Source organism: Salmo salar, chromosome ssa12 (genome assembly GCF_905237065.1).
Source record: "Salmo salar chromosome ssa12, Ssal_v3.1, whole genome shotgun sequence".
NCBI classification, from domain to species: domain Eukaryota; kingdom Metazoa; phylum Chordata; class Actinopteri; order Salmoniformes; family Salmonidae; genus Salmo; species Salmo salar.
This window is the reverse complement of record NC_059453.1, coordinates 60,849,689-60,864,051: the sequence shown is the minus strand read 5'-3', so window position 1 is coordinate 60,864,051 and position 14,363 is coordinate 60,849,689. Positions and strand designations below refer to the sequence as shown.

At 41.1% G+C, this 14,363-nt stretch overlaps 1 protein-coding gene across 1 annotated transcript in view; it reads right to left on the bottom strand.

The window, feature by feature from the left end:
* The window catches only part of LOC106565429 (carboxy-terminal domain RNA polymerase II polypeptide A small phosphatase 2), a 41,009-nt gene that overhangs the window by 4,913 nt on the left and 21,733 nt on the right, over positions 1–14,363 (bottom strand). Inside the window, exons 2-5 of the mRNA XM_014132555.2 lie at positions 10,969–11,120; positions 7,583–7,684; positions 1,286–1,342; positions 198–290 (exon numbers count right to left, since the gene is read on the bottom strand). Coding sequence (XP_013988030.1) covers positions 198–290; positions 1,286–1,342; positions 7,583–7,684; positions 10,969–11,120 — 404 coding nt within the window. The remainder of the gene's footprint in view (positions 1–197; positions 291–1,285; positions 1,343–7,582; positions 7,685–10,968; positions 11,121–14,363) is intronic.

Genomic DNA, 14,363 nt, shown 5'->3' with positions numbered 1-14,363 from the left:
CAGAGACTTAAAATTGGTATCCACAAGTTCATCCAACTCTGGGGAAGTAGATAAAGGGCCTCATTGCCAAAAAACAGAAGTATCCCTTTAACAATGCTGGAATTGCTACGTTTTCAAGAGCCATATCTCATCGCCACCAGGTGGAGCAAATGGTATAAGCACCAGTTAATTTTCCAAAACAGTAAAAGCAATGTTACCTTTGCAAGACTTGCAGTGAAGAGAACACACTCAAACAGCTCTCCCATCCTTTGGAGGAACTCGTCTACATGTGGCCTCTTCAGGACAAAAACCTGGGACACATCACAGCACGGTTATTATAAGCATCTGGCAAGTAGAATCAAGTACAGCTATCAAGCAGCGACCATCTATGAACACTAGTCTATGGACTAACTAACTGACTGGAGCAACTTCACACAACTCCAGTCCGTAAGGACCACAGTATCTATTGATCTGCAATCTGATCAAAGTTATTCACTGGCTACAGAGTTGACTCACCTGGCTTAACAAGCTTAATGTGTTGGCTAACTGAAAAGGCAACAGTGAAAAGAAAACAGAGGCTAGTGAGCACAAGTGGATCCATCTTTCATCCATTCAACAACCTGGTTCAACATTTCAGAAAAGAAAAGAAAGCCAACATATAAAAAAAACTGAACAGGAAGGTTAAAAAAAGGGTTAAACATTTACTGAATACAATGGAGGCCTGCCTCCCTGTTTGGTCTGCCTGCTTTTTCCTACTCATTCCGTCTGTGGGTCAGGGAATGCGTCCAAGCGTCTGTCGGTGTGGTCGTTCCAGAGGGTGTGTTGGAAGTTGGCAGCCGCCTCCTGAAACAAGTAATCGAGAATAGGCCGTGCTGGCGGGAACCAGCCTATCCTGGATTACTTGAATCAGGCCGAAGCCAGAGAGCTTTGGCTAGTGTCCCACGGCGAGGAGGCCATTGTGGGGTGAGGGAGCCCTCGCTGACCCCTGGCTTAACTGTACTATACAGCTTTAACATTTTTACAATTGATACATATGTAGCTATGACTTCTACAATAACTACGAAGTAAATCCATCTTGATCATTGAAAAGAACACATTTATACAACACTTTTGATTTCAAATTTGATTTCATGTACTAACGTTAAATGTGTTCAATTTCCGAAGCAGTTGTACTTCTCTAATTGGCTGCAATAGCTAAACATAAACACTGGGAGGCTGATTATTTGAATTTGTCCGATAGAGCACATACAGTATATACACACAATACATGTGTGTTGATCTGAATGTCATAGTCATTGTAAGTTACCTGGTGTGTTGTTCCTTCAATCTCCACAGGTACAATGAAGTCAGCATTACTGATGGGCTACAGGATCAGAAAAGGACAACCATTTACCATAATCAGTTTTCAAATCCAATAAAACCAGTTGCAGTGAAATGCAAAAAGACAAAAGTATACATTAACTACAAAAGTTAGATATTCTGTAATCTCCAGTGAGCAGATTCTGCGTGTAGACCGAGAGAATCTGCCAGGACTGAATGAGATGCGTGAGATCTGAGCAGCTTCGCCTTGAGTGCTCTGTGTGTGTGCCCACACGGACCAGAAGAGGAGGGGCTTTGACTGAGAGTTTCCTTTTGTGAGGGTGGAGACTTTGTTTTTGTTAGAACTCTTAATTTCTAACAAGTAAAACACAAAAGTTAAATCCCACAGCTGACCAACTAACACAAGGTTTTAATTCCGGGCTAACAGAGATGATATAGTCTGATAAAACGCATCTAAAATCATAGTCAAGTTTTAAATGAGGAAAAAAACAAACCCCTCCCCCCCACCAAAAGCAGTTGAAATCATGCCCAATCAAGAGAAACATGTAAACTAGGGGGGATATGTGCAACAGTGGTCTGTTTGCCAGTGACCAATGTTTTGTTGATGAATGTGTTTACAGCATCATCATCTCCTCTTTCACTCTCCCAGCCAGTGTAATGAGCTACCTGATCCAGCTAACAGCTGTCCATTACTACATATGACACACAGACTTATAGGGGGATCTACAAGTGAGATGACCACAAACAAGAGGTCTAAATCAAATGATTACATTTTAGTCATTTAGTAGACACTCTTATACAGAGCAACTTACAGTAGTGAGTAGGGATGCACAATATATCGGTGAACATATCGGAATCGTACGATATTAGCCAAAAATGCCAAAATCGGTATCGGCCCGATGTCAAAAACCGATATCAAAGCTACCGTGCATACCTATATAACGTAGGTACATAATGTAATAATGCAACGTAAAATTTTGCGCTCCACGTGCAACACAGCATTCCTAACCTAGCCCACAGAATGTCTGCTGTGTGGATCGAGCAGTCAACAAGACGAGCAGTCATTTGAAAGAGTAAGAACATTTCAGCGAGACAACTCAAAGGTGAAATCCATTAAAGCTAAGATAATGGAATTCATTGCCCTTGATAATCAACCGTTCTCTGTCGTGGGTGATGTTGGCTTTTGCTGACTGGTCGAGCATTGGTACACACTACTAAGTGTGCTATTTTTCAGATGTTGCCCTACCGGAGTTACACAGTAATAGCGTCACTGCTATTAGCTTCACAACATACATACTATGGAACGTCGTTTGGGTCTTTGCGTGTCAAAAAAGATACAGTAGCACTGTCTAAGCTGTACAAAAAAGTCTACAAACAAGCAAACAGCGGACACGAACGATGTGTTTACAATACCGCGTTGGTAATAAAGCATAATTTGTTAGACTGAAACTTCTAGGGTAGCTAGCTTTAGCTTGGTACCTAGCTAGCACCAATACAACCAGCCTGAAAACAATGACCAGTAGAAACTGCAGTCATTTTCATTATTCTTAGCAATGATTTAGGAAACCTTATAAGTAAGTATTAGCAAGGTTGCCACTTGTTGTTTGCCTATTGAAATTGAACTTCAGTTCATGAAAATAAATAGCTAGCCAGCTACTTAACCCTGTTGCCCAAAGCTAACGTTATAAGCAGTCAGCTAGCTTCATCTGGCTAGTGAGGCTCAACTGGACCGGGTTATGTGTTGTGAAGCTAGCCACAGTAAGGATTAGGCACAATAGTGGAATTTGCGGTTTGCCTTCAAAATAAAAGTATGTCATTGACAGTGATGCAAATGTATACAAATAGTAGAATTATGCCATACTTTTATTTTGAAGGCTAACCTCAAAGTCCACTGATGTGGCTAATCCTTATTGTGGCTAGCTTCACATAGATGGTCCGACCACCATTAATCAAATAAGAATCAAATAAGACACGCAAAGACCCAAACGGCGTTCCATAGAAATCCTGGTTGATAATGAAACAACTGAACAAATGAACAACGAAACAGCACATCAAGTAAGTGAAAGAAATAGGTTTTGATTATGTTTTTCTGGTAATGGGAACATACGTAAATGCCAACAAAATACATTATTGGTCAGTATGGTGTGCGTAACCTTTATTTAACTAGGCAAGTCAGTTAAGAACAAATTATTTTTCACAATGACGGCCCGGACGACGCTGGGCCAATTGTGAGCCGCCAATTGTGAGCCGACTCCCAATCACGGCCGGATTTTTTACTTTTATTTAACTTAACTAGGCAAGTCAGTTAAGAACAAATTCTTATTTACAATGACGGCCTAGGAACAGTGGGTTAATTGCTTTGTTCAGGGGCAGAACGACAGATTTTTACCTTGTCCACTCGGGGATTCGAGCTAGCAACCTTTCGGATACTGGCCCAACTCTCTAACCACTAGGCCACCTGTCAGCAGCAAAAAACAATAACAAAGCGCTTTCCACACACCCGTTTAGGTAAAAAAAATTAGGGATGAGGCTGGAGAAATGTAACCACTCAAATTCATAAACAGTTATGGATGCAAGGACTTACAATGTGATACAGCCTGGATTCGAACCAGGGACTGGAGTGACGCCTCTGGCACTGAGATGCAGTGCCTTAGACCTCTGCGTCCATGTGTGTGTGTTAACTACACTGCTCAAAAAAATAAAGGGAACACTTAAACAACACAATGTAACTTCAAGTCAATAACACTTCTGTGAAATCAAACTGTCCATTTAGGAAGCAACACTGATTGACAATAAATTTCACATGCTGTTGTGCAAATGGAATAGACAACAGGTGGAAATTATAGGCAATTAGCAAGACAACCCCAATAAAGGAGTGGTTCTGCAGGTGGGGACCACAGACCACTTCTCAGTTCCTATGCTTGCTGGCTGATGTTTTGGTCACTTTTGAATGCTGGAGGTGCTTTCACTCTAGTGGTAGCATGAGACGGAGTCTACAACCCACACAAGTGGCTCAGGTAGTGCAGCTCATCCAGGATGGCACATCAATGCGAGCTGTGGCAAGAAGGTTTACTGTGTCTGTCAGCGTAGTGTCCAGAGCATGGAGGCGCTACCAGGAGACAGGCCAGTACATCAGGAGACGTGGAGGAGGCCGTAGAAAGGCAACAACCCAGCAGCAGGACCGCTACCTCCGCCTTTGTGCAAGGAGGAGCAGGAGGAGCACTGCCAGAGCCCTGCAAAATGACCTCCAGCAGGCCACAAATGTGCATGTGTCTGCTCAAACGGTCAGAAACAGACTCCATGAGGGTGGTATGAAGGCCCGACGTCCACAGGTGGGGGTTGGGCTTACAGCCCAACACCGTGCAGGACGTTTGGCATTTGCCAGAGAACACCAAGATTGGCAAATTCGCCACTGGCGCCCTGTGCTCTTCCCAGATGAAAGCAGGTTCACACTGAGCACATGTGACAGACGTGACAGAGTCTGGAGACGCCGTGGAGAACGTTCTGCTGCCTGCAACATCCTCCAGCATGACCGGTTTGGCGGTGGGTCAGTCATGGTGTAGGGTGGCATTTCTTTGGGGGGCCGCACAGGCCTCCATGTGCTCGCCAGAGGTAGCCTGACTGCCATTAGGTACCGAGATGAGATCCTCAGACCCCTTGTGAGACCATATGCTGGTGCGGTTGGCCCTGGGTTCCTCCTAATGCAAGACAATGCTAGACCTCATGTGGCTGGAGTGTGTCAGCAGTTCCTGCAAGAGGAAGGCATGCTATGGACTGGCCCGCCCGTTCCCCAGACCTGAATCCAATTGAGCACATCTGGGACATCATGTCTCGCTCCATCCACCAACGCCACGTTGCACCACAGACTGTCCAGGAGTTGGCGGATGCTTTAGTCCAGGTCTGGGAGGAGATCCCTCAGGAGACCATCCGCCACCTCATCAGGAGCATGCCCAGGCGTTGTAGGGAGGTCATAGAGGCACGTGGAGGCCACACACACTACTGAGCCTCATTTTTACTTGTTTTAGGGACATTACATCAAAGTTGGATCAGCCTGTAGTGTGGTTTTCCACTTTAATTTTGAGTGTGACTCCAAATCCAGACCTCCATGGGTTGATAAATTGGATTTCCATTGATTATTTTGTGTGATTTTGTTGTCAGCACATTCAACTATGTAAAGAAAAAAGTATTTAATAAGATTATTTCTTTCATTCAGATCTAGGATGTGTTGTTTAAGTGTTCCCTTTATTTTTTTTTGAGCAGTATATTTAACTGCACTAGAATGCCTGAAAGGCTGCTAAAATGTTAAATATCGGTTATCAGCATCGTTTTTTTGGCAAGGAAAATATTGGATATCGGTATCGGCCAAAAACGTAATATCGGTGCATCACTAGTACTGAGAGCACACATTTTCGTACAGGCCCGCGGTGGGAATCGAACTCACAACGTTGGCGTTATAAGCGCAATGCTCTACTAACTGAGCCACGAGAATACAACCTGTTGTTGCAAACAAGTGAAATAAGAGTTACAGTTGAAGTCGGAAATTTACATACACCTTAGCCAAATACATTTAAACTCAGTTTTTCACAACTCCTGAAATGTAATCCTAGTAAAAATTCCCTATCTTACGTCAGTTAGGATCACCACTTTATTTTACGAATGTGAAATGTCAGAATAATAGTAGAGAGAATGATTTATTTCAGCTTTTATTCCGTTCACATTCCCAGTGGGTCAGAAGTTTACAGACACTCAATTAGTGTTTGGTAGCATTACCTTTAAATTGTTTAACTTGTGTCAAACGTTTCGGGTAGCCTTTCACAAGCTTCCCACAATAAGTTGAGTGAAATTTAGCCCATTCCTCCTGACAGAGCTGGTGTAACGGAGTCAGGTTTGTAGGCCTCCTTGCTCGCACACATTTTTTCAGTTCTGCCCACAAATGTTCTATAGGATTGAGGTCAGGGCTCTGTGATGGCCACTCCAATACCTTGACTTTGTGGCCATTTTGCCACAACTTTGGAAGTATGCTTGGGGTCATTGTCCATTTAGAAGACCCATTTGCGACCAAGCTTTAACTTCCTGACTGATGTCTTGAGATGTTGCTTCAATATAGCCACATAATTTTCCTACCTCATGATGCCATCTATTTTGTGAAGTGCGCCAGTCCCTCCTGCAGCAAAGCACCCACACAACATGATGCTGCCACCCCCGTGCTTCACGGTTGGGATGGTGTTCTTTGGCTTGCAAGCCTCTCCCTTTTTCCTCCAAACATAACAATGGTCATTATGGCTAAACAGTTCTATTTTTGTTTCATCAGACCAGAGGACATTTCTCCAAAAAGTACGATCTTTGTCCCCATGTGCAGTTGCAAACCGTAGTCTGGCTTTTTTATGGCGGTTTTGGAGCAGTGGCTTCTTCCTTACTGAGTGGCCTTTCAGGTTATGTCGATGTTGGACTCGTTTTACTGTGGATATAGATACTTTTGTATCGGTTTCCTTCAGAATCTTCACAAGGTCCTTTGCTGTTGTTTTGGGATTGATTTGCATTTTTCGCACCAAAGTCTGTTCATCTCTAGGAGACAGAACACATCTCTTTCCTGAGCGGTATGACGGCTGCGTGGTCCCATGGTGTTTATACTTGCGTACTATTGTTTGTACAGATGAACGTGGGACCTTCAGACATTTGGAAATTGCTCCCAAGGATGAACCAGACTTGTGGAGGTCTACAATTGTTTTTATGCGGTCTTGGCTGATTTCTTTTGATTTTCCCATGATGTCAAACAGAGGCACTGAGTTTGAAGTTAGGCCTTAAAATACATCTACAGGTACACCTCCAATTGACTCAAATGATGTCAATTAGCCTATCAGAAGCTTCTAAAGCCATGACATCATTTTCTGGAATTTTCCAAGCTGTTTAAAGGCACAGTCAATTTAGTGTATGTACATTTCTGACCCACTGGAATTATGATACAGTGAATTATAAGTGAAATAATCTGTCTGTAAACAATCGTTGGAAAATTACTTCTGTCATGCACAAAGTAGATGTCCTAACCGACTTGCCAAAACTATAGTTTGCTTTCAAGAAATTTGTGGAGTGGTTGAAAAATGAGTTTTAATGACTCCAACCTAAGTGTATGTAAACTTTCGACTTCAACTGTATATACTGCATGATCATCTGCCCTGGCCTGCACAGGATCAAAACAACATCTCTCGGAATTCTTCATATGTGGTGAGATAATAGGTCAAGGTTTTCCAATAGCACCGTTTCTTATTAAGTGTGTGTGTGTTACCTTGAAGGAGCTGTGCACCAGCGTTTCGTCCAGGTCAATGACCACACAGATCTTGCCCTCATCCTCAGGGGTTACCTCTGGCAGTAGACTGGTCTCTGGGACCTGAAAGGGGCGGGACAGGGAGAAGGGTAAGGAGAGGAGTAGGAGGGTAGAGGCAGGGTAAAGGTGGGGAGGTCACACATTACAGTGCACCAGCCTTGTAAGAATCACATTGGCTATAAAAATCACATAAGACCCAGTAAGTAAGTGGCCATTGTTGATTACAGTTTAGAAATACTTCCGTCCCACCGTTAAAACCACTGTAAGTGGTTAATTCTTATATCTAGGATTCTTATATTCAGAGTGCACTGTAGTAACATGTTTGTCCACCAGGTTACACTTTTCCCTGTGTCAAACCAGGTGTTGAACCTTTTCTTGCCCAGGGACCCTCTCCCAGGCAAACCGGCATTACAGGGACACCATCAAACGTTTAAAAAACTGTTTTTTTGTCTTATCAGGTGAATGGCAAGGAGAAGTAATTAACATTTTAAAATTAATAGATTGTGAATAGTTTTTTATTATTTTGATCTCCCCACATTATAATTGGAAGAGGAAGTAGAAACATTTTTGCTAAAATAAGCTGTTTAGCTGGTAAAACAAAGGTAAGCAATGTGTTGGCAAAAATGTATGTCCAAGTCAAGATAGCTTACCAGCTGTGTGGTAGCCTATTCACAGGTGCTTTTTCAAAGCCTAGGACAGATACTCCTGTGAGTGTAATTGGCTTCAATGAGTGTAACATGCTCAATATTAGGAGTTGAGAAATAAAGTAGGCGTTATTAGAAAGAAGATATATTCTATTCTACTATACTCTATTCTACTGTAGGTATGTATTTAAACATTGTTTATTCTGTTAGCGATATTCATAAAAACATTGAAATAACAATAATAAAAAATAAAAAACATTTTTTCAGACCCCCTGCAATACCTGAATACCCATGACACTCCACACTTGATGACAGGTTCCAGAGGGAATCCATCATCTAATAACCTGGGACTCTGGTACAATTCCATACAGGAATCACGTTCAATGTGAGTTTCAGAAAAATAACCTATGGCCCATCTACAATAGAAATTGAAGACACATATCCTATTGCACAATGCACTGTCCTGCAAAACTGAATTAATTTCCTTTTCCATCCCAAATACAATAGCATTTAACAGCTGTGTATAACATGTCTGAAGATAATGGATCAAAATAACAAAAACACTGTCATAAAACATTTGCCTGAGCATCATCCTCAATGTGACAGTTTAATTTAACCCCATTCAGTATAGTTCTAACTTCCACAAAAACCACAGTGATATTATCCTTTACGTACTTGAAACTGGTAGCGAAGGTTTTGAAGTAGATCAAGCTAAATAGAGAGATGAAAGACCATTAACTATGTTCTAGAGTCAACTCCCACTCATCTATCCCAAACCCACCAACAGAGCTCAACACAAACATCTATTCTAGGCCTATATCCATGACAGTTCTGAACTGTGCCTAGTAGAAGACAAACAAGCATTAGGCTACATATCAGCAACAAAGTATTTTATTGGCTTGAGGACAGGGCTAATACAGCCTAGCGTTGGGAGAAAAGTAGCTTAATTTCCGCAATCTATGTTATAAAGTCAAACATAACAGATAGGTGTTTTTTTTTACTGACTAATGTGTTTGGTAAACAGTTGAAGCATCATCAGTCGAAGAGGGTGCTTAGTTAGCGCAGCGGAGAGTTTAAGGTGTTAGCCTTAGTTAGCACAAGGGAGAGTTTAAGGTGTTAGCCTTAGTTAGCACAAGGGAGAGTTTAAGGTGTTAGCCTTAGTTAGCGCAGCGGAGAGTTTAAGCTGTTAGCCTTAGTTAGCACAGGGGAGAGTTTAAGGTGTTAGCCTTAGTTAGCACAGGGGAGAGTTTAAGCGGTTAGCCTTAGTTAGCGAAAGGGAGAGTTTAAGGTGTTAGCCTTAGTCGAAACAGCTCACATTTAAAAAGCCCATTGACCAACATGTTAATTAAACCAGTGTCATCAATATATAGGGTGTCCACCAACTATGCCCAGAGTTGGTGAAAACACACGTGAGAGGAAATTTCACTTCCTTATGTTATAAAATACATTTAACACGACAAATATGATTATTCATGTTTCTGACTCGTTCAGTGGAGTATTTATCGAACATTTCATTAACAATATCCAAAAAGTCGGATTTCGTAACCTATTACATTCGATAATAAGCACCGAAGCTCCTTTTGTGGATTTTACATGTTGTGATGGTAGTCTTCAAGTTGTTTCCGTGGGTTGCAAAAATCTAAATAAGTATGGCACGGGATGAATTAAATGTAAAAGGTTTTGAAAATAAAAAGCTTACGGTAAACTCAGTGCTCGGTTGAAAATACTACATGTCTCAAAATCGATCTCTCTTACCTCTAAATTGTTTCCTATCCTGCAGATTGGAGATGAAAGATGACGAGTTCAATCGCTCTCGCACAGCATCCAGCCTAGCTGACATGGTGCTGTGCAATTTTCCTTACTTCTGACCACTCTTTCTCTGGCCTCCATTTATTTGTCCATCTTACAAGGGCAAAAACTAACTTTTGAACCGATTATGATAGAAATATGAGGTTTGGACCATTGGTTTTCTTAGAGGATTATCTATACAATTAACATTTTACCCATGGTCAAAATATGCGTTTTGTTTGGATACCCTACAATATATAGTAGTTCTAATAAATAAATAAATACAGGGGGAAGATCTGGGAAGCGTGGTAGTTTCAACTGTGGCATTTGAATAATTTAATTATATTTATCTACACCCTAAAAGTGCCTTAATTTTGACCAGAGCCAAAGTAGTGCACTACACAGAAAACAGAGTGCCATTTGGAACGCAGTTATGCTTACCCACTGACCCAAATACAAGTGTTGTACTGTATGGATCAGCCCAGCTCTACTTTAGTTGGTAAATTACATTACTAGAGCCATAGTGATTCATATTAGGCCACATTAGCCATTTAATATAGTAATTACATGGTTTATCTAGAGTACTGAACAGTGTGAAAACATACAGAATAATACTGAATCTGAGGAAATACGAATGTAGAGCATGAAGACCAATTTATCTGTCAGGGAGAAGTTATAAAATCTCCATCTAGCCTTTATTCTCCATTTACTCTGATTTATCTAACATGACATTACATCAAATTTGCCACTTTTTAAGACCAATTCTGATGTAAATTGCATCACTACTTGCCATAGCCTCTTGGACAGAAGTTGGTCTACTACACTAATGCTAGGTTTTCCTATAAGCTACTCATCAGTGTACTCAACCAGCCCAACTTTCAGTTTGTCGGGGGGGGCAGCAGCTGTTTGTGTTACCTTGGCGATCGTCCCATTGTCCTCAGGAGGAAGTAAGATATCCTGGGCAGGGGGTGGAGGCTGAGGGGCATCCTGTGCTCGGAGGCAACAGAAGAGCGCTTTGAAGATATTTCGGCTCCGAGGCTTCTTTGGGGAAGATTTGTTCACCTGGCCTAGGGAGAGAAGGAACAAAAACAATATCAACAAATGTGTAAATAAACTCACTGCAGGTGAAACCCATATGGGTATACCAACACCTAGAATATAAGTTACTGAGTGTTTTAATATGGGATAAAGAGAAGACAGAAAAATGAAATCCCTTACCCCTAAACAGACTTCTCCGGGACTACTTTAATTTGCAATCATGAGACTTCCAGTCAATCTCAATCACTAACTAACACCCACAACAAGTAGACCTACAATAACTGACACCCTAATTGGCACCAAACATTTATGATGTCACCCTCTCTGATAACCATTATAAACTGGGTGCTTCGAGCCCTGAATGCTGATTGGCTGAAAGCCATGGTATATCATACCGTATACCATGGGTATGACAAAACATGTATTTTTACTACTCTAATTACACTGGTAAGAGGTTTATAATAGCAATATGGCCCCTCTGCTGTTTGTGGTATATTGCCAATATACCACAGCTAAGGGCTGTATACAGGCACTCCGTGTTGTGTCGTGCATAAAAAAAAGGCCCTTAGCCATGGTATATTGGCCATATACCACACTCCCTCGGGCCTTATTGCTTATGTACACTCTTAAGGCCGGTTTTCCAGACACCAATTAAGCCTGGTCCTGGAGTAACGGAGATTCTCCATTGGGCTTGTTTTATATTCCAGGACTAGGCTTAATCTCCGACGGCCATTATATGCCTTCCATATCCCTCTCTAGAGGAGAATCCTGTTGTCACTAGAATATATTCTTCAGGCTTCCCTCCCTAGTCTTTACCAGGGCTGATAGATCAGAGCAGGCAGGAAACCGATCCTGCTCTCTGTGTGGGTCTATTTCTGCATAAGCTCAGTTCACAGGGTCAGCGGGAGTCGGCTCCATTTACACACTCAGGCATCTGGGAGGCACGAGAGGAGGAAGTATAAAAAGCCACTGACTGACTGACTGGTCAGAGTCACAAAAAGCACTCTATACCCTATGTAGTGGACTATGAGCCTTGGTCAAAAGTAGGGTCAGGACGCTACCAGTATCTCAACACTCGTTAGTATCGTGGCAAGAAAACAAAACACGAAGCGCATTTAACTTTAGGAAAACAGCACTAATGTTGGAAAGAAACATGCTGTAGGGTTGAATATTTTCCAGTTATTTTACAAAATGTTTCATCCCGAGAAAGATCACTTTTCTCCTGGGTAACCCAGTATTTCCAACCAAAACCGGAAGTGTCATTCTAAAGCATATAAATATGTCTGGATTTGATTCCAAATTTTGTAGGAATGAAAATTCAAGCCTGATGCACACTGAACCATACAGTAAAGATATTTTACGAGCTTAAGACATTTCATGAGCCCGAGCCCAAAAGGATTATGCTGTTATTCAGCACATGGATAGCACATTACACACTACAGAAAAACATAAAAGCCCATAGATAAATGGAACAAGCTCCAGTAGGCTAATCTCTTTGAGTGTGGACTGTATTATGCCTACAGTACTGTATTAAAGTAGAATTACGCATCTCGATCAAACCATGAGGATGGAAGAGAACATGCAATACTGGTGCAGGACATGCGTCCTACAACGTTACAATTATAAGCTAGTAAATGTGATTTTAATTTAGAAATGTACATTTTTATATTTAGTAGGCTGACACATATATATATATATATATATATATATATATATATTATAATATTTCCCCTAATGTTGTGCAATGTGCGTATTACTCTCTCTCTATTGTTGCTTCATCCTTCCTCACTTTCAACAGCTACAGTGCATTCGGAATGTATTCGGACCCGTTGACTTTTTCTACACTTTGTTACGTTTCAGCCTTATTCTAAAATTGATTTAAAAAAAAAAAATCTATCTACACACAATACCTCATAATAACAAAGCGAAAACAAGTTCAGAAATGTTTGCAAATATATTCAAAAACGGAAATATCTTATCTAGATAAGTATTCATACCCTTTACTATGAGACTCGAAATTGAGCTCAGGTACATCCTGTTTCCATTGATCATCCTTTTGATGTTTCTACAACTTGATTGCTGCTCCCCAGATTGCAGCTCCACTGAAACACACATTTAATTGGTCACTGGAAAAGGGGACGTTTGCAAATGTATGGAATCATGCTAAACTGTGTCCTATCCCGAAAGACAGCAAAGAACCCATTACTCCTGCCAATAGTCGACCAATTAGTCTACTCCCTTCATTCAGTAAGATATTGGAGGGTATTGTGAGTAGACAAATATGGGAGTACATGGAAAAATCTGATTACAGCCAATCAGCAAGCTTATCGCAAAAACCATTCCACTACTACTACATTGGTTGACATGACTGACCAGTGGCTCAATGCTATGGATAATGGCAGGTTTGTGGCTGTACTATTTTTAGATTTTAGAGTAGCATTTGATTTAGTGGATCATTAAACAATTTACAAAATGATTGCATTATGGTTTTAAGAAGGTAGCATTGGATTGGGTACAGTCACATCTAACTGACAAGAAACAGCCCACCTATATCAATGGTTATTTTTCTTCCGCTCATGCTTTAAACTGTGGAATACCGCAAGGCAGCTGCCTTGGGCCACTTCTTTACTTAATATATACCAATGACCTTCCTTATGTCTTATCTGAAACTCAAGCTACTATATTTTCAGATGCTTCTACAATTTATACAGTAAGACAATCGGTTCAACAGGTACAGCAAGCTCTACAAGTAGATCTGAGAAATATCAGGGAGTGGGTTTGCTGTTACAACTTCTTTTGAACACCAAGAAAACCAAGGTTATGTTGGCCTGTTCCCCCAGGAAAAGGCCAACACAGCATGGGATTAAATTAAATATGGGGGATTACAAATTCAGGAAGTGGCAAAAACCAAACTACTAGGAGTGCAGCTATCAAGGTAGTCTCAAATAAATCATCTATGCTAAAAAAAAATGCATGATCAGAAGGATAGCTAAATATTTACAGGGAAAGATTCTTAAGCAAATAACCCAAACATTAATTGAGAGTCAGGTGAACTACTGTTCTGTGGTCTGGGGAAATGCATCAGCAAGTGAAATTAGGAGGCTGCAGATTGCACAGAACAAAGCAGCAAGGATTGTTTTAAGGTGGAGATATGGTTCTTCTGTTGTAGTCATGCTCAATGTTCTTGGTTGGTCATAAATCAACAAGATAATTGAAAAAATATAGACCATTTAAAACGGCCAAACTCTATTCACAACAGTATTCAGTTCGTA